This window comes from Lonchura striata, chromosome 3 (genome assembly GCF_046129695.1).
Source record: "Lonchura striata isolate bLonStr1 chromosome 3, bLonStr1.mat, whole genome shotgun sequence".
Taxonomy (NCBI): domain Eukaryota; kingdom Metazoa; phylum Chordata; class Aves; order Passeriformes; family Estrildidae; genus Lonchura; species Lonchura striata.
In genome coordinates this window covers 13,695,800-13,720,179 of record NC_134605.1, presented here as the reverse complement: position 1 = coordinate 13,720,179, position 24,380 = coordinate 13,695,800, and the positions used below count along the sequence as shown (strand labels likewise).

The following is a 24,380-nucleotide window of genomic DNA, read 5'->3' as shown; positions in this document are numbered from 1 at the left end:
ACGCGGAGCGGGGAGCGCCGGGGATCGCCCCGAGCGAGCCCTCCCGGGCGGTACTTTACCCGTGCAGAAGGCGGCGAGCGCCGAGGGGTCGCAGGCGGCGGCCAGGCAGGACAAGCCTTCCTCCATCCCCGCGCTGAGCCGGCCCCGCCGCGCCTCAGCGACAGCTCCCGAGCCCCGGCCCGGCTGGCGGGCACCCAGCCCCGGCCACCGAGCGCCGCCGGTCCCGCCGCCCGTCCCCCTGCCCCGCAGCGGGGGCGGGCCGGGGAGGGGCCGCCCGCAGGCGGCGGCCACGCGGTCGCGGCGGCTCCGGCCGGGGGCCGCGGCCGCCCGGGCCTGCTCGGCAGGACCAGGAGCCCGCCGAGCCGCTCCGGAGCGGAGAGCGGCAGCTGCTGCACACGGGAGGGTCGAGGAGCCCGCCGAGCCGCTCCGGAGCGGAGAGCGGCAGCTGCTGCACACGGGCAGGCTCCTGCACCCTCCCCACCCGGCACCGCCGCAATCGGGAGCCCACCGACCTCCCGCCCCGGGGGCAGCGCGCCGCACGGGCACAGCCCACGGGCATCCACCTTCCGCCCTCGGGGCATCACGAACCACCGGCACTGACCAACAATGCCCGCGGCAGATGCGGATAAGCCATATTGTCTCAAAGAGCTTCTGTCGGTCAGAGACGGCACACATTTATCTATCGTCAGCCACAGCGCGACCAGCGCGACACGAGGAGTGACAGGAGCGGAGTTCACACCGGGGGGAAGAAGGGGGCAGCAGTTCGCTCAGTGTTATATTGGAATATTTTTCACATGACATCGTTTCGAGACGAAAAAGCAATGACATCACTGGCAATATACTCATATCCATTCTATGAAAACTAAGCAAAATATCATGGCTTAAAAGCAGCAGCTTTGCAAAGCTATCATGCTGTTCAGCAGAAGGGAACTCGTATTACAAATGCATTACAATCTATTTAATGTGATCATGATTTTGTCTGTCTTGCAAGACGAAGTACAGCCAGATGAGAACTAATGAATGCAACATGTGTTCATTCTTTTGGTAGCCGTGCCTGAAGCCAATTGGCAGGACGACTACAGCAAGATAAATGTCAAAACAAAACTATTTGTGAATATTGTACTGCGTGTATTTTGACTCTTCTATCATACTTGAAATAGTTTATTATTTTCAAGATTTGCAGGCATATTAAATAACTCTGGATTAAAGTTTAGATTTCCCGACAACAGTGGGATAGTAAAAAAAGGGGGGAGGGGAAGTCGGTGTCTCCATTCAAAAAAAAAAGGAGGGGCAGCACTTTTTTTCCACCATTAGAAACAGCTGATGATAAGGTTAATATGTTCATAAGAACACATATAATTAGGACAGCACACAATTGGTTTTGTGTTTTCCCCAGGATTAACAATCTACATAACTACAGTAGTATATTTCTTTTTCAGCAGCTCCTGATCGACTGGAGGAATCGACCTCTGCAGTGATCTAAAAAAAGAGATGGCAGTCAGCTGAACACAGCTCTGCAGCATGAAGTCAGCCAGACAACTACTGTGATTAATAAAGGGGATAGGACTAGGAAACTGCCTGGTGGAAGATGATAATGCATAAAAGGCAAGGGCACACAATGAAGGACCCTAATGCAGCCACGGGCCTCAACACACAGCTGTGGCATTGGGGTTCATCCAACTGTCCCATCCCCTATGTTGCATCAAGTCATTAAACAATCTTAATTGCAAGACGAAACACTGAGTCTTATCTTGGGTGGGTTGGGCAGACAGATTAATTTAACACACACACTTTGGTATCCTTTCAAATTCAGCATACTTCCCAATACAACTATGAAGCCTTGGAAGAAATGACAGACAGAATGCCCCATGAGGCCAAACAGACATTGTATGTACTGGTTAGATCAGTGCCAAGAGCAGAAAGAGGCTTGATTTGCAATCTTAAGTGGCCATTAGTGCTCTGAACAATGACACATTACATGCCACTGGCAAAAAGCATCTACTGTAGTTTACACCAATACATTTCTTTCAGAATATATAAATTTTGAGGTGAGTACATCACATCATATTAAAAAGGTTAGGCTCTCTTACTGCAAAATGAGTATAAAACACTGCTATTTCTGGAGAGCTTAGTGTCTGCTCCATCAAAAAAAAGCATACAGGATGAGGCAGAAGGAACCAATGCTAATGTCAGAACACCATCAGCATGATCTGATCCTTGGAACTCTAGCTTTTGAAATAAGATTTCAGAAGGCCCAGTGTATACAGCTCACCCGGAAAAATGGAAGAAAGACTCTCAACCCACCCATCTCCTGTTCCCTGCTCAGCTGAAGACTTGATCAAATTCCTCAAATTGCCTTTAAATCTTTCACGATAACACCTTACCTCCTCATAAGGATTTTTCACTCTATCTCTGGCCCTTCTATCATACCTGTCCTTCTAAGCCACCTATTTTCAACAGTTATCTCTACACTTTTCAAGCCTAAGCACCACCTCAGGTCCCTCTTGCCTGCTGTTACTTAATATGAATGGTGGGTGATGAGGAAATACTATTTTTAAGTATTTTAGATAGGCACAAATAATGAAAAAAAAATTAAAATACGGCATATACCAAAATAAAACACTTACACAATGTAAGTATTTGCTTAAGAAAACAACTCAGATTATTAGCAGTGAAAAGTGCATTGCTGCACCATGAAAAAAAACTAACAGACACTCTTCAATCTAACAAAACAAAACAAAACAAAAAAAAAGCCTGTAAAAGACCAGGAATGGAGCTCTGTACACTGTACAAGTGCAGATTAGTTCATTGCTTGTTTATTCCAAACATACATATGTTTAGGAACACCACACATCTGGTGTTGTTCAGAACCATGAACGTCTCAAAGACTGCAGCAGCACCAGTTTATGACTGTACATAAGGAATGACTTTAGACATACTTCAGATTTTCAGGAGTCAAAAAGCACTCCAATGTGCCTTTTCTTCAGAGGGGGGAGCAAATGGCTCCTCCTTTTGAAGACAACTATAGGAAGGCATGAACACTTCAGAGTCACCACTTGCATGTGAAGAGCAGGACAAAGCAGGTCCCTGTGAGTGCCTTCTCAAAAATTAACTTCCAGTCACCCAGAACTGAGTAAATCAGAGGTGTCCTCAGCTGCAGAACAGACACTGGTGCTCAGGATATCTTTAGTACTGAAATAAAGGGAAAAAAAAAAAAAAAAAAAAAAAAAGAGAGAGAGGAAGATTATCTAATTGGCTTCCTTGGCAAGTGATATTGCTCCTAAGAAAGCACCTACCATATGAAATTTGGAAATTGGTTTTCACAGAAATAGGGTTTCTTAATTTCCTTCAGATTTAGTATATTTCAGACCCAAGAGTTGCTCCATGAGACAATCACAGTGTTATATTCCATCCAGGAGATTACTGGAAACTCTCCCTATCTACCTTTTATTCATAAAACCTGTAATTGTACCTAAACATCACAAAGTGGTAACTGTAGTGACATTAGTTTAATGCTTGTCTTGCTGTTGAACTGCAAGAGGGCAGCACTAGTTAATTTTGTTTCCTCATATATAGGAAATCAACCATACTTCCACTAGGAAATGATCCTTCAATCATTTTGCTTTCTTCTTTCTGAAAAGGAACTGCAGCAATGTTTCAGTTGGCAATTAACCTCACTGCCAAACAGTATCACCCTTCAGCAGCTGCCTTCATTAGCTTTACCCCACAGAAAAGAGAGAATAAAAGTAATTTATTTAATAACCACCCAATTCCTAAAGCCTTTTATTGCTTTATCTTTAGGAGGAAAAATTTTATTTCAGTTTGTTTTTAAATTCATGTTATTCTGCTATCACCTAGAAAACACAAAAGACCAAAACCATCTCATCAGGTGAGACAAAGTAATTAAACAGTTTTACAAGACACACTTTTTTAAGGATGCTCATTGCATCAAGTGTTTCCAGCAGTACTTGTGAGGTTTTCAGAGCCTGGTTAGTGAGCTAAAAAGGACAAGGATGATCTAGCAGGACTCGGTGCTCCCACTAACACCTGTGAGATGTGGCAGCATCTGCTCACTCTTCTTCACTCCAGGCACTGCAATAAACCCTAATAAGGTTCCAATCTATGAAGCATTAATTCTAAGAGTGATGAAAAGCAGGACCTTTGACTAGGATTAAGGTCACTTAGCGTTGGCATACAGCAGCATTACTGCTAAAATAAGTATCCCTGCCCTTCTCCTGCATCCTTCCCATTCTCATCCTGCTCCTGCCAACACAGCTCGTGGGGCTGCACAAGGAAGCACACCAGGAGATTGAACAGCATGAAACTTAATTCAAGAACATGAAAACAGGGAAACTCCCCAGGCCAGTCATATGGTGTATGGCACAATGAGCCATGCTGCAGCAGCAGGGAGGTGGCAGCACCCTCTGGAAAGAGTGGTGGGAATAGTGTCTGTCAACAGCAGCTCTGCCCGTGGATGACTTAAGGAGATTGTGAAACAGCTACATTTGTAAATCACGCTTCATTGCCAGAAAACCGAGAAAAATAAGAGCTGATACAGAAGACAGTGAAGTTCCCAGGCAAGCAGTGCGAGGGCAGCATGCTGCAGAGAGCACACAGCAGTGCCTGAGGCCCTTCCTTATCACCCTTTCCCAGATTTAACTGGCCTCCTTCATCCTATGGCATTTTTCTCAAATGAGCACGAAGAAAACACAAGGAACAAGAGGTGTACGCTGGATCTTAAACTTTGTTCTAAGGCTGTCCTCCACAACTAAACCATATCCAGCCTGAAACTAAACCATACTAAACCTAGATCAACCAGCCCAGGAAAGTGATCTGAATGGGAAAATTTATTTTATATTTGTTGTCCTGTTTCAAAACACATTGCCTGTTTTGAAAAAGAAAACCTGCAAACAACACAGAGCCCTCCAAATGCAAATGCCTATTTTAAGAATAACCACAGGAATGCCTATTTTTGTCAGGGGGGTTTGCTGCAGCAGCAGCTGTACACGGAGGTGGCAGCGGGCTGATGTGGAGTGTAGGAAGGGTGGCAATGTGTAAGGCTGGTATTTCCCTGAGCATAACACCAAACCACAGCTGCCTTCCGCTGCCTGCCTGGAGCACTTGCACAGCAGACTGCTTGCAGCTGCCTGCCTATCCAGCAGACAAGATGAAAAAAGTGTTAAATCTAAAACACAGGCACAAAAAGGTTTTTCTCCTGAAAATTCGTGTTGGCCGTAAGTTCCAGACCACAGTACAGACCACACAACCTAGGTAGTGGCCCATGAAAATGTACAACCGTGTCCATGAGGAAACGAAGAGTCTGAAGAGTAGCATCCTTGTTAGAATACAGTCTGTATCTTTGTGGAGATAATCACAGTTTTATCTCTGATCAAGAGCTGAGCTTCAAACACACAAGATTTGCATAAGTGGCATTTTTTAAAGTACAGGTAAATTGTACAAGGTTCTTTTATATGACTCATTTCCATTCTCTGAAAGTGATCAGCAAAAGTTTTATTAATAATAACAACTAACTGGTCGTCTTAGTTACATCAAAGCTATGGTTATGGACAAGCTATGGTGAAATGACTGCTATCTAATAATTTAGCTTATGCCAACAGAAAGATAAATATTCCTTTTGCCATGCAGAATTGGGGAAACAGCAGTGCAGAGATCATCTATAAACTGTTTTCCAATAAAGCACTTACAAAATAAAATATCTAATTCCAGAAATACAACACTGCTTAAGAGTTGCATATCCTTTCAGAAAATTATTAAATGTCATTCTTGCAGGTGAAAACATCTCCAGATGCTGGCTGTTTCCATTAACATGTTGCTGCAATTGTGACTATTTTTACTTATTGTAAAAGTAGCAAAAAATAAACAAGGAGTTAAAAAAACAAGAGAATTTGAAAGAGCACACTATGACAGAGATCAACAAGTTTCTCATTTACTATCCACTCTGAAGTGCTAAGGAGGTCGAAAAGCATTAATGAAAAAGCCCCGACCAAAAAGCACAATCCTTCCCATGACACTAGTTCTGATTAAGGATGCCCAGAACAGGACTTGCACTGTGGGTGACCAGCTCAGCTGTGCACTGGGGTGACATATGACTGCACTGCCATCACCCCAGCCCATCCCAAAGGGTGGCTCAGACATATGGCAAGCCATGGAGATGAGGGACAAACCTCACAGGTGCCAGTCTGGCTTCATCTACACCGATAGGAACAGCTTTGGCTTCCAGATTTCTGCATAGCCAGCATAACCCGAATTTTCCATCCGAGGAGTGGGGTGATCATCTCCATTTGTGATCTCACAGCATCTCTTATTTAAATGCTACCTAGTACATGCAAATGGGATGTAGGTGTCAGACCTTAAGCTATTACTCCACTTCAGAGTCTGACCTTATCAAAAGATCATTTACAGCCACACAGTTTTGGCATATTATATATAGCAGCTGTACAGCCCATAAATTAATTACTCTTCTGATGGCACAGACTACCAAACAAAGTGATTTAAAGGGAATCTGTAGGAACAGCTTTATATCCATGTCATTCCTTTAAATTTAGTTGACAGCAAGATTTTTGTACTCTTAAGGAAAATGGGTCACACTAATACACATCATGTTTTATTTACAAATGTAGGATTGAGCTATTATGAAATCCCAAGGCAGGGTTTACGACCTATGCTGCTGGAAAAACACACGAAATACACATTTATGTTTTTTCAAAAACGCAAGTGTGGAAGTTCCTGTTTACTTCTCTTGCTTTTCAGTAGCATTCTCATTATCCTAAAACTTGGTGAATATAAAATGCAAAGAACAAGCCATGCTACTTCCACAAACTGCTTGATAAAAAGTTGTCTTTAGAAGGAATCACATTGATCCACACACAGAAGTCAAAAGAGACCTTTCAACTAAGTTAAAAATAAAATCTGCCAGACTAGAAGTCATGCTTACTTGAAAGTCTGTTAACTCTATGGACATTAACATATGGGCATTTTCCTTCCTGTAGGAATAGTAGAATTAAAAAAAGCCTGGCACAACTGACACCTTTGCCAGCCTCTCTCTCTGGAGAGTAACCAAAGGACAGTAAGAAACAAGAGTAATGGCACCCCACCATTTTCACTGGTAGCTCTTTCACAGGAGTTGAGACCAAGGTCAACTCTTGACTACAGAAGTGTGTTGGTATTGCCAGAAAATAAACATTCAATAGGTAAAAAAAAATAATTTCTTCCTCTGGATCACCAATCTTGTTATGACAGCTAAAGGTCAAAGCAAGGAGCAAACAGACTAATTTCAAAGAGGGAGAAAGAGAGAGAAGGAGCTGTGATGTGCAGTAGAGGTCTAAAGGATCTGACAGACTAAACAGCTGTGCCAAAACAAGGACACACCAGTCTACAGCGGAAAAACACCACACAACAGAAAATGGAGAAGGTCCTTGATGGTTTTAAGAAATGCAGCTGTATTTTTCAAGAATCCAGCTTACCAAAGATTTAGAGACTGACTAAAGGTCAGAAGCAGCAGGAGTTTGATGATATCATATTACCTAAGAGGCATTTCCACACACTGTGGAACCACTAGCCCCTACAAATGATCAAGCTCACTACGTCCTTACTTCACCACAGGAAACCCCTGTACTCCAGATCTGCCTAGTTACTGTCATGTAATAAGAGCTGAAAACCAAGAGAACAATCTAGAACACACTGAAATCACAAGTTTTAAAGCCTCAAAGGAAGAGTTTACTCATCTATTCCTTGAGAAGGATAAGTTCATGAGCTAAGCGAATAGAATACTAGGGGTCATAGGGCTACAACTAAAAGCAACTTTGCTAGCAAAAGACAACAGTACTGGCTGCTCTTAGCTCACATCAGGATAAGGAATACACTATATATTTGCCTACAAAGGAAACTAAAGGAATTAAAAAATATTTTTGTGACTTTTTTAAATACAGATTACAGAAGCATTTGCTTTCTTTTAATATTCAAGAGTTTGAAATTCACAGTATTCATGTAACTAGCTGCTAACATGCAGGTTCACACAATGAACCACAGAATGGCCTGGGTTCAAAGGGAATTAAAAGTGAATTTAGTTCCACACCCTGCCATGGGCAGGGACACCTTCCACTAGACCCGGTTCCTCAGAGCTCCATCCAACCTGGTCTTGGACACTTCTAGGGATGGGACACCCCCAGCTTCTCTGGGCAACCTGTGCCAGTGCCTCACCACTCTCACAGCAAAATATTTCTTCCTACTACTGAATCTATACCTACTCTCAGTTTGAATGCATTTCCCTTGTCCTGTCACTACTGGCTTTTGTAAAAAGTCCTTCTCCATTGTTCCTGTAGGCTCCCTTTGGTTACTGGAAGATTACAATTATGTCACCCCAAAAATTTCTCATTTCCATGCTGAACAATCCCAAATTACCTAGTCTTTCCTTATAGGGGATTAACAAGCACAAGATTTTTAGGCAGAAACCCAACAAACACCTTTACACATAGCTTCTTTTAATCCAACTTTCGGGGATTGTGTGTGTTTCTTTAACACTAACTTCTGAACATACAATTTCCATTTGAAATATAAGCTATGAAATGGACTACAAATACTTCCTCTCATATCAGCTTGCACCATGTTTAAAGCACTCAACAAAATCAAATGGAGAATTACTGAACTCTTAAATGCACATGATTATACAGATTTTAAATTATGGACATAATAAAGCATCATTACATTTACAGTCTATGATGCTCTCTAATATTCCAAATTTTTAAAGTAAACCTGACCTCAAGACAGTCTTGAGATATAAATGATGTCCAAACCTTAGTAAAATGATCTAGAGTAGTTAACAGATTTTTTTTTTTTCAAATCATTCACACCAGAGGTTACATCTGACCAGTGAATTATTCAGTCTAATATACAAGTTCCCAAAAAAACACACATTCCTCTTTTTTTTTTTCTGTCCACAGGCCAAAAGAATTTATTGAGTGTTCAAGAAGTTTTAGTCAAAACAAGATAAGAAGATAAACAGTAAGAGTGACTTATTTATCAGCAGGTCTGTAATTACCACAGAAGCTTATAGGACACTGAGCACCAGACACTGCTACAATTTCTGTGTAAGTTCTATTTAGTAGCAATGTTTTTGCCTGCTACCTCTATAAACAGGAAGACTCAGCTATTTCCTTCAACTAACTGCTAGTGACTTAGTATCATAACACAGCCCGCAGGAAAATCTGCTTGAAAATACCAAACCTGCAATGCTGGACATTTTATTCTATTTCTCCATGGCCTGTACCTACAGCATGAATATGTGCTGATTTGTTGGGTTGTTTGTTTCTCAGGGTTTTTCCAACACAAATGAAGGCTTCTACAGGAAAGCATGCACTACCAAATTATACTGAACGACATCAGAACAAAAGGAATAATATTAGACAGCGATGAGAAGATGGGCTTAAATACTAAGAAAACTCCAGTCCTCATTCCTGAAGTTTTCACTAAATGTTGTATGTTTCTCTAGCCATCATTTGAGGATGCATCCCACTGGCAATGTAACAGATTTGAAGTATGCTCTTCCCCATCAGACAATTTTTCACTATTCTGTCAAATTGCTCAATATTCTCTCACACCCTATGCAAAAAAGTGTAAAATTTTACTACACAAACTACAGGAATTAATGAATTGTTGCAAGTCACTTTTGCAGCTTTCCCACATTTTCATAGATCAGACATATAACAAACTTGCATAAACACATCTGTATTACAGAACTAACCCTTAAAACCACCTTGTTGAAGGTCTGTCACCCTGCAAGGCGGCTCACAAGGAGGAAGCTCCTCCCAGCTTCTTTAAAACAAAGTTAAGAGAGCAGTTGAGGACTGCAAATGACTATACTTCATATCTTTCAAGATTTTTCTTAACAGAAGATTTATACCTCAGAAGATTAACAGCTTTTCTTTGCTAAGCTATTGACAGAACTCAAATCACTCATTTTGTCTCACTAGAGGAGAATTTCTTGACTTAATAAGTAACTCATTTGATGGGTAATCAGGAAAATGATTTTATCTGCTTCATTGCTATCAAGAGGTCAGCACTACCTTCCATTAAGGCAAATTACAGGTTTTCAAGCATACCTGCAATCAGATGAAATCAAGTTTGTTCTTGCAGCATCCTCAAAGCCCATAGAGGATATGTGCATTGGAGGGACACGGAGAGAAGTGGAAAGAAGAGAATTAAATTAACCAATAATTTGGAGGAAGCATCTTACTGCTTTCACTGATGAAATCAGATCTGTGGCATTAAAAAGGACTGGAGAGAGCATGGCTTATTTGCATTGTCTCCTTCCTTTTCTCATTTATAAACCATTTGTTATTCTTAGGCAAGATAGGAAGGAACATCGGAAGGAATGTACTAGCAAACAGTGAGCTGAGTCTGGAATCCAACCTTAATCACCCACCTGAAGAGCCACACAAAGTGGTCTGCAATTCTGCTACGTCTGAGACTGCTGAGCAAGGACATCACATGCAAACATCAATGTATGAGAGGCACTTACTCTGCTTAAATAAATTACTTTTTAAAAAATAAAAATAGCATTAATCTATAGTCGCCACAATGTTTAAATGTTAAAGAGCTGTTTATTTCCAGGAAGCTCTCCAGCCCACAAGAACACAACTCAAAGCAATACCTTGGGCTGCCTGTACCCCATGCACACGTATGTGGTGTAGGGCACCCTGATGCAGGTGGGGACAGCAGAGTGGCTTTCCAGCACAGGTCCACTCTCCTGCAAAGACGGGATCAGACAGTGGCTGTGGGAATGGAGCTGACCATTCCTGAAAACAGGCCAGAAAACACTTGCAGATAACTGCTTGCAAGGTACCACTCTCCACTAAAAGGATTAAGTGTGGAAATATCATGTACTTGGCACAAACCTCTGAGTCAGGAGTTTCATTTAGATCATTAGCAAATTAGCAGTTCAAACTGGATTCACTATTGGAAGATTTGATTTGGTAAGAAAGTTTTAGATCCTACTGCACAATTTAGCAGGGAGGAGCCTGGCTGGCAGCTGTGCACTGGGAGGAAGAGGGGCACAGCTCTGAACACAGATCACCTTGTAAGTGAGGTGAGGGACGGGCTAAAAACCTGGCAGAAGCTCCAGCTGACTGAAAAGGGAACCAGGACTCACCTCCAGACTATTATACTTTATGCTCTGATACAATTTAACATAACATGGCAAATTTCAACAAGTGATTACAGTAGTAAGCTACAAAAGTATTTAGAAAAACAACATTTTATCAAAAACACACCCTGACAGCATTTCACAGAATCACAGAATAATGAGGTTGGAAGAGACCTCAACTTGATCATCAAGACCAACCTATGCCCTGACACCTCAGACTCCTTAGACTCCTTAGACTATAGCACCAAGTACCATGTCCAGTCTTTTTTTAAACACATCCAGAGAAGGTGATTCTACCACCTCCCTGGGAAGACAATTCCAGCACTTTATTATTCTTTTGGTGAAAGATTTTTTCCTAATATCCAACCTATACCTGTATTTGGACAACCTGGGCTATATTAAATATTAAATTATGCTTTCACTGTTTCATATAAGGCATCATGTTCCCAGTGACCGAGTATCAGAGCTACTTTTGTAAAAAGAATAGTTATTAATATTGTTACACCATCTGTTTAAAATACTGCTTTTGCAAATTATTAAAGTACTTTGATTTCCCATACTGTTTTTCTAGAAGAAAAAGAAAAGTTTAATAAATTCATAAAGATGACAAATCCAGTAGTATGCTGACTTAATTGAATTACAGAAAAAGAACCTGCTTTAGAGTACAGTACTAGATTTGCTTTTGAAATTATCTGTTGTTAAAAGAGAAGGAGTAGGGGAGGAATCTCAGCCTCCTATTGAGAGGCCGTGGTAGGAGTTTATTCTACAAATGCAAAAGTATATTTCAATATTTGGTGTAGCTGAAACAGAGCAAAGCCTCCCCTAGGTGAGTGAGGCTGTCTGCTGTGCAGAGCCACTAGGTTAACAGGATCTGTTCACAGAGATGTAGTTTGAACAGGGCAGCCAGACAGTGCCAGGTTAAATTAACAATCTTGGTTTAAACTGAACCAACTTGTTCTGAAGACAACATCAGAACCCAACTTCCTGGGAAAAGGGCAGTTTTTTTGACCTTGTGTCAGTTAATTCAGGATACATCCCACACACATATGTCTGATCTCCATGCTTTTTCCTTTTGCAACTTTGAGGGCTTCAAAATTTCCAGTTTTGCTAAACAAACACACAAATTATCTTCCTTGTACTTCACAGCTTCATCAAGCATGGCCTTAAAGAATACCAAACTGTTAAAATATCCCCAATGAAATAATATCCATTAGCAGTAGAGCTGATGATGTTAAAAAAAAAACAAAGACAAAAACCAAAAGACCCCAAACCAAAACAACCCACCAACACATCTGGAGCTGTACAAAGCCTCCTCTACCAGGAGATTCAATTCCTGGATATGCATCTCTTGGTAATATTCACTTCACTTTGGCTTACTTGAAAATTCATGACAAAAATGAACAAAAGCCTCTTATTTTTATGGGCCATATCAATTGTTCCAATGCATGCTGATCCTATCTTCTACAAACAAAGCCAGGATTTAATTGCATTGGAGCATTAAGCAGAAAGCCTTTAAAACTCTTTTCTGTTTAACCTGTCTGAATTGCAAGTGGCCGTATCAGAAAGGACTGAAGCATGTGCAATTCTGACAAATAATCTGGAGTGATATATACATGGGCATGTGCAGTACCAAAGACACTTCAAAACACACAGGTGATAAAAAAGAATTATGAGTTTGCCTTTCCAACCTTCACAAAGATTAGCACAATTTTAGGTTCATAAAAAAATAACCAAATACCTTGCTCTAGGCATTGCTGACATTGCTGGATTATTCCCAGCACATTTAGGAGGGGCTGCACAATGACAGCAAATCCACGTCTGAATTACCAATGCAAAATTCCTAAAGTTCCAGTTTAAGCCAGACAAGACAGCGTATTTTTTGCTTCTATTCATTCTTCTAGAGGTAAGCTGAAGTTTTGTGCCCATTACATTTTTGCAACTCCTTTGTAGATATTGAAAACAAAGAAGTAAAGCATATCAAAGAAAATAAACTCATGGGTTTTTTTTTTTTTCCAAAATAAGAGTCAATTTTCCAATCCACTGGAAAATGCACCAAGGTAACAATTTATTAGCCATGCTGAAATCAGATGCCTACAATAGGATTTCAGACACACAAAGTGAAAGCCAACACACAAACCACATGAACACAGACCACCCTGCAAACCCTCCTAGTGATGGGATGGATTTCCTTCCTTCAGCCAGTGTTTCATTTCCCAAAGCTCCCACTGACCAAGGCCCCCAAGGCACCCTTGGCTGCACTGATTCTCCTGCCAAAACAAGACAAGAGCTGCTTCCAGCTCTGTGCCAGACATGAGCAACACAGCAGCCCCATGGTGTCTCCAAGGCAAGGACAACCTCCTGGGAAACCTCCTGTCCCCATGGAAGGGAAAGCCACAAATTCCTTGCACAAAGGGTCTCTTTCCAAATTCCTCCAGGAATTTAGAAAATGACATTAAAACTGGATACTCCTCTTTGACAATATGCACAAAGATGCTCATTCCACAGGTCTGGGAATAGAGAAGGTGCCACATTGGCATGTTTGACACTAAGGACCAGGCAGGAAATAAAATTTAGGGGATGTTAGCAAAGAGGGGAGAACAGATGGCCAACAAAATACCTTTATTTCCTTTCATCCTGTTTTTGCTTTTCTTGTCTATTTAAACCATTAATTTTTGATGACAGGAACTGTTTTCAGGCTCTCACTATGCTAAAAGAGGCCATTACATGAAAGAACATTTTTTTTACTTTTAATCTAGGAAATTTCTCCTAGTATTTCTGCCTAGAAACAAGTAATCTTAGTCCACGATTTTTCGCAACAAGGATTTTTCTAGTCCCACCTGCACATCAAAAAGACTGAAAAAAACAGATTTAAAATTTACACTTCATTTCACTCTCCCAAAGGACCTTGACAAAAGTGAAACCTACCCCTGGAACAGCAAAGATTAAAAATATTTATTTCAAATCCTTATTTCTTGTTTTTCTCTCTTCCTTTGTCTAAAAACAGTTGAAAAATCAGGCAAGTAATCCTTCTTTTGTCAAGTGGCAAATAATAGAACTCAACAAGATTTGCACTTCTCCAAATAAAGGTTAAAGGCTCCCTTTCTTGACAAAACTGGACCTGATTACAAAACTCCCTAGATCTCAACATGAATTCACCTTAAAAATGACCTGCTTGTGGGGTTGAGCAGGCTCCTTAGTGATATAAGCCAAAAAAATCTCACCTACACAGAGGACCAAAAGTGGCCTTAAAGATTGATTTATCTGTATGTAAACAGAACCAGGCACTGACCTGGCCCCTCAGAGCAGCTCACTGGGGGTCACAAAGGACAAAGCAGCAGCAAAATAGGAGGTGATTACTGCAAAATTCAACTCAGATACAACATGGGCCACACCTGTTCAGTGACCTAAAGGAAAGGAATTGCTGTGTCAAGTGAGATGACAAAATTGTATTTATTAATGAGTTCCTTTGGGGTTCAAAACTTTTGAGATTCTAACATGGGGAGATAACATTAAAAACATGCTCACCTGTTAAGGAAGCAACAGCAACAATATACCTGGGGCCACTTGAATACTAAAGTCTACAGACAACATTAGGCAGAAGTCTGAACAGCTGGACATTTTTCACATAGAAAATAATCTGAACAGCCTTACTGCACATGCTGCAAAGATAAATCGTGGAGCATTAAAAGAAATTGTTAGACAGGATGTGTCCCACTTCCTCTTCCTTCTCATTGAAAACTAAACAACATAAATCACAACCAGTTATTTCAAATATATTCCACCCTTGCCAGGCATCACTACTTGCTAATGCTTTCCCTCTGCCCATTTCTCCTCACCATTAACTCACCAGAATAAAAGCAAGCAAACAAACAAACCAAAAAACCAAACAAGCAAACAAAACCAAAAATCCTCCACCCTCTACACACCCTCCTCTACACACCCATAACCAGCAGACCTGATAACGTCTTCCCCTTCTGGAGCTTAAGTAAAGCCAAAAAAACAAACAAATAAACAGGACCCAATCAAACAAACAGAAAATAGAGGGGGAAGAAAAAGGGAAAATAGTAGGGAAAAAGGCAAGAGGAAAGGGGAAAAAGAAAGCAAACACACAGAACAAAGCCACAAAACCCCAGCAAGCACAGAAGAGGGTCTGGGCAATTAAATAAAAGGAGCAATCTCAACAGTACAACAATATATGCAGCAGATCCAGACATACAATTAAAATTTAGCCATTCAAAGGTTTCATAGTTTCACATCACCATTAACATCCATCATCACTCTTTTAGAGGGAGGAACCATCCACAGCTTACACAGTTTCACATCACCATTCACATCCCACTTTCACAGGAGGAACAATGAACACTTGCCTATAGAGCACAAGCATCTTCAAGCAGACACATTGCTGTGTACATGGAATTAGAAAACAACCTGAGTCCATAATTGGTGTCATCAGACACTTTATATCAGTCTTTCCATTCCTAAGCCTTATCATATCCTAAAATTTCAATTAAAGGTAAAGGGATCACATCTGGAAAAAGAATCATACAAATTCTTGTTTTCAGACAGCCACATTCCTCGTATGGCAGTTAAAAACCTGCCAGAATTTCCCCTATAAACATGTTTCCAGCAATTTCAGCTCTCCCACGCAGTCTTCAGTCCTGAAGTAACAGTCTCCTGCAGAAAAGGTTGTTTTTCATAAACACACACATACAAATAATTTGGCCACACATTTCTCTTGCATGATGCATTGTTTTCCACATGCTAGCACCAGTGTCCTACCACAGCTGACAATTCGGAGACTCAAAAGGAAAAGCATTGGCCTTGCAAGAAAACAAATCTCTGCCACATTATGAAACACAAGAAGTAGGCTAAGAGAAACATAACCTTTGAGAGGTGCCCAATACTCACACACAAAGGCCAAAATTGCAAGGTTAGAGTAGTGGGTGAGGGAAAAGAAAGAAAGAAAGGAAGAGAAATACTGTCAGCTGAGGTCCTACAGAGGTTTACACCTGTGGTCCATGGATTTCTCTCCCATAAAATGGGAAGGGTGAACTCCTGAGAAACTGACATGTTCTATTTTTTGAAAAACCCAAACAAACATGAATGATAGCAGTGGCACAGACATAAGAGCTGAATGATTCCTTGGATCAGGGTCATGATCAGCCACAGGTCAGCAGGGATGATGTCCCAGTCATCTCCTGCTGTTGGACAAGAGAGATGACCAGCAGCTCAAGCAATCACAACCCAACCCAGACCATTCCTGGCCACTTCCCAGAGACGCAGTCAAACAGTCTGGCAGAAACTATTCAGTTTCTTTTCCAAGCTAAGGAACGAATCTGTAGAGGAACCCAAACTACCTGGATGAATAAAAACCTGACCCGTGATGCTAAAAATAAGCTGGAAACCTTTTTCTTTCCGTAACTAAACAAAAGCTTAAGAAAGAAAAGCACATTTTAGAGTTACAGGGTGCTAACAGTAGAGTAAAACCAACTGGGAGCCTGCCTGAGCTGAACCATCCAGAAGAAATCTTGGGGCATTGCTGTTCCTATGCATTGCAGCTTCAAAGCAGGGGGAGAAAGACAGCTACTACACACTGAGGTGTAAGAGATCTTTTAGGGAAAAAAAAAAACAACCTGGAACAAACACCAAAGAAAATGTTTTGCTTTCCATTTCTCTAAAGAAAACAAAATGACCCACTGAAAATGAGGAGAGGGTAATGGTTATTGCCACATACAATGTGGAGACAAAAAATAAAGAAATAAGGGGATCTGGATAATCTCCGTTCCACAATACTGAAATAATTGTCACTCACAACTGTGACAGATGCCAAAAATCACCACAAGAGGGAGGGGGAAAGGGAGTCATTTGGGAGCAAAGGAAGATCAGCCTTGATGCTACAAGTGCAAAAGCATGACCTTGATAAGACAAGATCTGAACAAAAGGCATCAGAGAAATGCATTTAAGCAGTGAAATGAAGACAAGGCAAATTTCAGTTTACAGGAGTAATTTATTCCTCAAAAAAGGAACCAAAGATCTTACAACAGTGAACTTAATCCAGAATTAAAGCAAGAATTGATGCAATAACAGTAGTATTTAAGGTATAGACATATAACATTTTAAAGATGGATGAAACACTGGTTTAAAGACAGGCAACAGAGAGAAAAGATATCCAAACAAAGAGAAGATGTGTGTTCCTTAGGTTTTGTAACATCAGGGCTATGTGTAAGCTACATAAATAGCCATTAAAAAAAGCAGGTATACAATAATGACTCCTGGGAGACCAAAGTTTGGAGAATTAGCTGTTCCCAAAGGCATCTCTCAGAAGCTGGACAATCCTCTGGGCTAGTTGGAGCAACACTAGTACAACAAAATTTAAACACATGAAGTGAAAGGCAACTCTGAATAGTAACTTCTGCAAAGTAACAGGAGATGAGGGAGAGAAGGAAGCCATCAGAGCATCAACTGCTGTTTGAGACTGATGCTTTGCATTACTTCTACACACACACACAATAAATGCCAATTTTCAACAGTAAACCAGAATGATCAATTATATAAGGTGTTGGCAAACCACTACTCGTAGTTTTATACATATAGTTGTGGCTACCAAATCAAAAGCAAAAGAAAACAAAACCACCTGCCTTTCCCAAAACCAGTTTACCTGAAACAGGTGCAGACAAGACAACTTAGAAAACAAAGCACAGAAAAAAAAAAAAAATCTGTTTTATAAGGGAAGGTAAAGCACTTGGGATCTTCTAGCTTAGCAATTAGGAGCAGAAAGCAACAAGAGTTCTGTAGGTATGTTTTTGTAAGGCAGGATGGATCTCAGGAAAAGAAAGGGGAGAGAGGGAAATACAAGCTGATGGAAGGACTCCCACTGCCCCAAAGCTTGAGGTATTAGTCCATCTGGGCTGGCAAGCTGTATTTCAATAAACTTGAAAACAAGCTTCAGCAGGGTCTGCACAGCACCTCATTTCTATATTCACTACTGCTTGAGTGAAATTTTCCTGGGTGGGACTTTTGTAGCTCAGGTATGGTGTGTCCCTCCACTCAGCCAGGCATTTACATTTATCACATTTCCTGCTATAACAGAGAGGTAGAAAAAATGTCTCTGAACTGCTCTGCTGCCTCCCTAGGGCACACTATGCTTTATTCACACTTTGTCATTTTATAAAGGCTTTGGATGTGTTAGAACACATGGGGAATGGGAGTAACAGGCCCATCTAGATTTAAATTTTTCTTTTTTACAAGACTATTTGGGGAAATTGTCCCCTTCAGCCCTCCATTCCCAAATCAGCTGTACTTTAATAGTCCATTACAAGAGAAGAAACAAATCTCAATATTTACTTTGTGTTGAACTATCAGATAAACGCTGTGTCTATTTCTGTTCTATTCAGTCTCCCACAATTTCCATTACAAGGTATGCACTAAGCATTTTGACAAGAAGTTCCCCACGGCTAAAAATCTCAGTGCTAAAATAATAAACAGAAATGTTTATTAAGGTTTGCATTTCAAACTCAAATAAATTTTCAAAATTAATCTGCAATTTTCTCCAGCTTACTCCACTGAAAAACAGGCTCACACAATGTAAAAGAGCTCACAGACACAAACTAATGTTGGAAAGCGAACTCCAATCTCAAGGCAACATCCTTTGGTTTGTTTACTCTCCTGGAATACCAACAAAATGCACATATCTTTTGCATTTCTTTGATTAGAAATGCCTCATGATGCCTTTTGTTCTCTTCTCGAGTTTGCAAGGCTTCCTGCACTGGGTGTAATACAGAATGCAGTACCATTTTAAATATATTTTCAATCATTAAATTGTTAGGATATGAATATATGCTGTTAGTTGCTTTAAAATTCTGGGTAAAGCAGGCATTAAAACCTCAATAGAATATCTCTGATACTCCAATGGCAATCATATGTATGGCCAAAATAATTTGTTTTCAGCAAATTTACATATGACTTTGCATGCGTCATACCTCAAGTCTCTCCCTTTGCTTGAAAGCATGACACTATTCTGGCAAACCAGCCATCTTTGCCCCACCCCCCTTTCTGCAGCCTTTCTTGTCTTTTTTTCTAAACACAGGTTCAGCCTGCCATAACCTATAACGTTTTGGAGTAATTGCCTTTGAAAAAAGTAGCCTTCTCTGACTGGCAGTTAGACCTGCTAGCAAGAACTTTGTCCTTCCCTTTCTTTCTTCAAAGGAATATGTGGCTATTTTGGACAGCATGTCAGTATGTTCTATCTGCTATAAACCAGCTTTAAAAATATACTAAGATAAGTTAATTCTGTATGTAGGCAAAAGCAAATGTGATAAGTACACAAACCCCAGCCCCCTTGCTCCCAAAAAACTCATCCTGAAAAAAGCTGTTAGTTTTAACATAGAAGTAGGAAGAGAAATTCACTTGATACTCTGAAAGCTTTCACAGAAAACCAATATATAAAATGTTTTCTTTAGATGCAAGGGGCTAAATATGGAATTTATTACCACTACTGTTCAAGTATGGCGACATCTAAAACTGAACCTAAGCCAGCTCCATTTTCTTCTTCCTCCCTCCATTTCTTCCACTAACATAATGGAGCATCCTTCAACTGATGGATTTGGCAGACAGAATTAAGGAAACGGAGTTTCGAAGAGCACCACCTCAAATCCAGAAACCTCAGTGAGGACCCTCTGCCTTCCAGCCTGAGCCCTGGGGGATGCACAGGTCCTTGCTCCTGGCAAACACAGCCAGTCCAGACAAAAAGAAAGCCCAGCCAGAGCTCTCATGTGCCCCCAAAGAAAGCCAAGTGGAAGCCCCCACTCCATGGACTTGGGAGCCAGCATTGACAATAGTCACCAACCCATTAGTGCAACAGCTGAGCATCTCTCTCTCAGCCTCATTAGTGTCATCGTTTTAACTAAATTATTCCCTCTGAGGTTTCCTGGAGCCAGGCCCATAAACCGATGACCCAACAGCCCATTAGGATTATTTCCTTTCCACAAATTACATATGCAACACAGATTAGATCGGTCAGGACTGGGGAAAAAAAAAAAAAAAAAACCCACAAGATTTTTTTCTTTCCTTGTATTCACCTTCCCCCTTTTTAAATACATAAGCCCTCAATAATTGAGAGCAGTCAGTCTTTTGCTTTTCTGTATTTGGCACATAATAGTCTTTGGCTATGTTAAACAGAGAGTTTCCTCATGCACAAAGCATCGATTCTCTCCTCCTTGTGCAAGCACTACCCAAACAACCTGAAGAGACAGGATGTTTAAATCCAAAAATCATTCCCTGAAGGCACAGAAAAAGGAGCTTTTTCAAGAGCATCATCAGTGTCTGAACAGCAACCCAAAGCATTATGCTAGCTTTGCCTATCTTTCATGACCCTGTGTAGCATTTCAGTTTAACACTCATTCTAAGCAACTTCCATTTAGGGCTGTGGTGATAACACAGAAAAATCCTTCTAGAAAATACTTCTGACACTAATAATATATTAAGACATAAAAACTATTCTAGGAGTTCTCCCATTCTCCTTCCTAGAAATCAAGAATAAAACTGAAAAAGGAGCAGGACCTCTCACTATTTAGCCTCAACACAAACACTATTATTAAAATTGAAGCAGATTTGACTGCTGGCACTACAACAACCTGGTGAAACAAACAGCACCTTGTGTTTGATGGTGGTGTTTCCTTCTTCCCTGTTCATTGTCAGACACAGCACCTCTGCTCCCTACCATGGCTTCCTCCAAGCTAGAGACAACCCTAATGGTGCTTCTCTCCATATTTTATAAAAATGGTTTAACATAAAAAGCATTCTTAATTGTTACTGAAGTAAGCTGGCAAGAAAGTCACATATATATTTAAATTTTAAAATAAATATATACACTTGCATGTATCTATGTATATATATATAATATATGCACATTTTTATGTGTATTATATATACTTTTAAGTACAAGAAAAAAGTATGGTTTCACTTTAAAATACTCTCTCTTCCTATTCCTGCCTCACCTGGTGGGTTTTTGGAAGTTGAAGATTTTCAACTGAAAGGTTACATCATGGGATGTAATAGTCAAAAACATCAAAGCATTTGTAAAAGGCAAGCATATTATTCTTATTAAAGCACAAAGTTTATAGCTAAGTAATAAATTATCACTTCCCAAATTTTAAAAAATTTATTATGCAAGTAAAGGAGAAACGACATTTTCCAGAAGCCCGACAGTAAAGAGATAGGCATCCACCATGTGAATTCATAAAAACCAGGCATTAGTTTCCTTATATCTGTGCCTCAGACCACAGGTATATTAAATAAAAAATTTCAAAAAGTGGGGACAAAATGGTTCTTGCTACTTCTAGACTCATCACACAGGTCAGCCTAGCATGGCCAAGGCTATCCTCCCTCTCTCCCATTCTCACCTTCCAGCTGAAATATATGATAAAAAAGATGCTGTTCCTCCAAATATCGAATTCAACCCACAAGCAGTTTATTTTTAATTTTACTCAAGAACATTTTACATCTTGACACATGGAATGCCAGCAGACAAGGATCCTGAACAGGTAAATTGAGCAGAGACCTTCCTGTTGAGCACTACTGGACATGACAAACTCCAGCCACTTCAGAACTGTCCACTAAGTCTTTTATTAAAGCTAAGTTTTGTACTGACATGGTCACAAACTGGGAAGGGCTCTAAAGTGCTTTTCAAGTCTTGTAAACACAGAACTATTAACAAAAATGTCAAGAATTCCCAATATGGAGTATATATAAAGCATTTCCTTAGCATTGTCCTTTGTGTGCCTTAGCACCAAGACCCAATGCATCACAACAAGTAGCAGAACAATGTGTCACATTCTCAGTGCCCCAGAGTACATTTTTCTCCTTGTACATACGCTGTTAAATGACCCACTTCTTTTGATCACAAGGAAAAGGTGACTACTTAAATTATTATATGCCTAGCATTGCCCTATCAGCCCAAATACACACCAGCATCATTTCAATCTAGACATTTGCAACAATATTAATTTATGGAAATGTTCACTTTGTAGAAGCAGCAGACATATGTTCACACATATTCTCCAAATGTATACACACATACATATGCTCTCAAGAAACCTGCCCTCCCCACCAGAGGAGCTGATAAGATGCTCCTAGAATCCTTGTCTCTGTCATTTTACACATTGAAATGCACGTGCTGAAATAAACGCTTCTTTCCCTAGGAAAACAGAGAAGAGTTCTTCTAATTAACTCAGTACCTTAGAAATCCACTCGCTAGCAGCAAAACAGAGTAAAATCAGCTCTTCACCCACGATCAGGCAGTGAAAAAAAAAAGCTTTATTTAAAAGCCAGGTATATTGTTCTAGCCAAGTGCAAAGCAATGACTTCAAGTGACATTTACTTTGGCAACCTCACACAAATCAAGATCACCCCTTTTGCCTTCAAAAAGGGATTTTGGATCAACCACATTAATGGGACATTGTTCATTACAACTATGCCAGTTCACACAAATCTGGTTTTCAATAGAAAAAGACACAGACTAGAACCATTTCAATTCTCCTTGGAAGAAAATAAGCTTTTTGTGAAAGTTGGCAGCATCCCTTGCCTTTTCTTTAGTTAAGGGAACAAAGTCAATGTAGGAGATGTGGAACTCACCATGCAAGAAATACCCTGAGAGCACAGAACAAACTGTGTTTTGCAGGGATCTGTAATTGCATGGACACAAGCACCTTTTTTAACCAAAGCACAATGAAGTGGGCAAATTGCAAGCAAAAGGCAAGAGTGTCTGAAGGCTGTTTGGAAAAGATGTAATAAAACAGAACTAAGAAGCTCTCAATTGCCTCAGCCCAGAGATGAAACAGGGGAAGGTTGTACACAGATGTATAGAAAACTGCTGCTCATGAGGAAAAACAACAAAGAGCACAATTGCCTGGGAGAGCAGAGCAACTTGAGTGACCGAAGCAGCATCCTGCCTTTCCATCACCTCCCTGAAGCAGAGCCTGACCAGCTCCAGCTCACACCACTCTGGCTCTCTCAAATCCTCCTGCCTTCCACACCCAAAATGCTTTGGGCTGCACTTCTCCATTTCTGAGGACCTGTTCCACAACCCATCACAACTCTGACTCTCAGGATTAGAAACATTTCAATTGCAGTTGGGTTAAATCTTCCTATCTTCCCCTATTTAAAAATCAGCCCTAATCATTACTTACACACACTAAGCTTTGTAATCTTCATGCAAGCCTATCTGGGTGTTAATTCCTGCAGCAGGTAATAGGGATGGATGTTCTTTCCGTAACTAGAGAATTTTCCTTGAGCTAATTGAAAACAGGCATATTTTGTGAAATGCCTTCTCCTGCCAATAGTCTAGCAGGGAGGCAATGCAAGCATGATTTATGAGCTGTGAATATCACGTAAATCTGTCTTCAAGGAAAAGGTTCATCTCTGCATAGAATAACTTTAAGTACTCAATTATCAACACTCTTAATTTAACCTATTTCCTAACAAAGCACAAAAATCACACTGCACATCCCGGCCCTTTCTCAGAAGTTATCACACCAAATGAATGGTTATCACTTATATCTAAATGCAGTCAGAAAACCAAACCTCAATTAAAACATTCTTAAATTAGATTATTTCATGTTTTTTCCAAGTCTTTTACCATCCCATTTTCACATTACTTTAGCATTCAGCACTTGCTTTGTGGCCCAAGGGAAAGACAACAGTTTGTCAATCCTGGAAGTTGAAAGACCTTTTTCACCTATAACAGCTATTGTATACCTCTTACCTTCTCCAGCAAGCTTTTTAAAATTAATTTCCATTTGAAGCCTGTGTATTACAGAGACAAGAAAAATTTTGTTCTAGGAAACTTTCAATACATGTCAAACAGTTGAACAACTATCCCAGTAGAATCACATTCCCCAACTTCTTCTGAAGCACACAGAGTTTTCTTTTATCATTAAGGAGAAACTGCTCTTGAGTATCTGGATCTCTGAGGTATCTTGTGTCTATCATAACTTTACTTCCAGCAATGCTGAAGCTATTCTCTGTGCAGATACTCAGTCTCCTAGTCAAACCACACCGAACCCAGATAATGTTTATTTGTATTACAGCAGGCAAGTCTGCATATATGAATGGTTGAAAATGTATCACTGAGGAAATGTTTTTTCCCTAATGAAAAACCACACTAAATACTTTAGTAGCTATATTAGAATCTTTAATTAAAAAAAAAAAAAAAGTGGTTTGG

General features: G+C 40.3%; 1 protein-coding gene across 3 annotated transcripts in view; it reads right to left on the bottom strand.

Annotated features, from left to right (window-relative positions):
• The window catches only part of EML4 (EMAP like 4), a 145,425-nt gene that overhangs the window by 86,117 nt on the left and 34,928 nt on the right, over positions 1–24,380 (bottom strand). Inside the window, exon 1 of one of the 3 annotated variants that reach the window (XM_077781903.1) lies at positions 60–188. The exons of the other annotated variants lie outside the window; for them this stretch is intronic. Coding sequence (XP_077638029.1) covers positions 60–126 — 67 coding nt within the window. The 5' untranslated portion in view covers positions 127–188. Of the gene's footprint in view, positions 1–59; positions 189–24,380 lie in introns of those variants that run through there. 3 annotated transcript variants of the gene reach the window in all.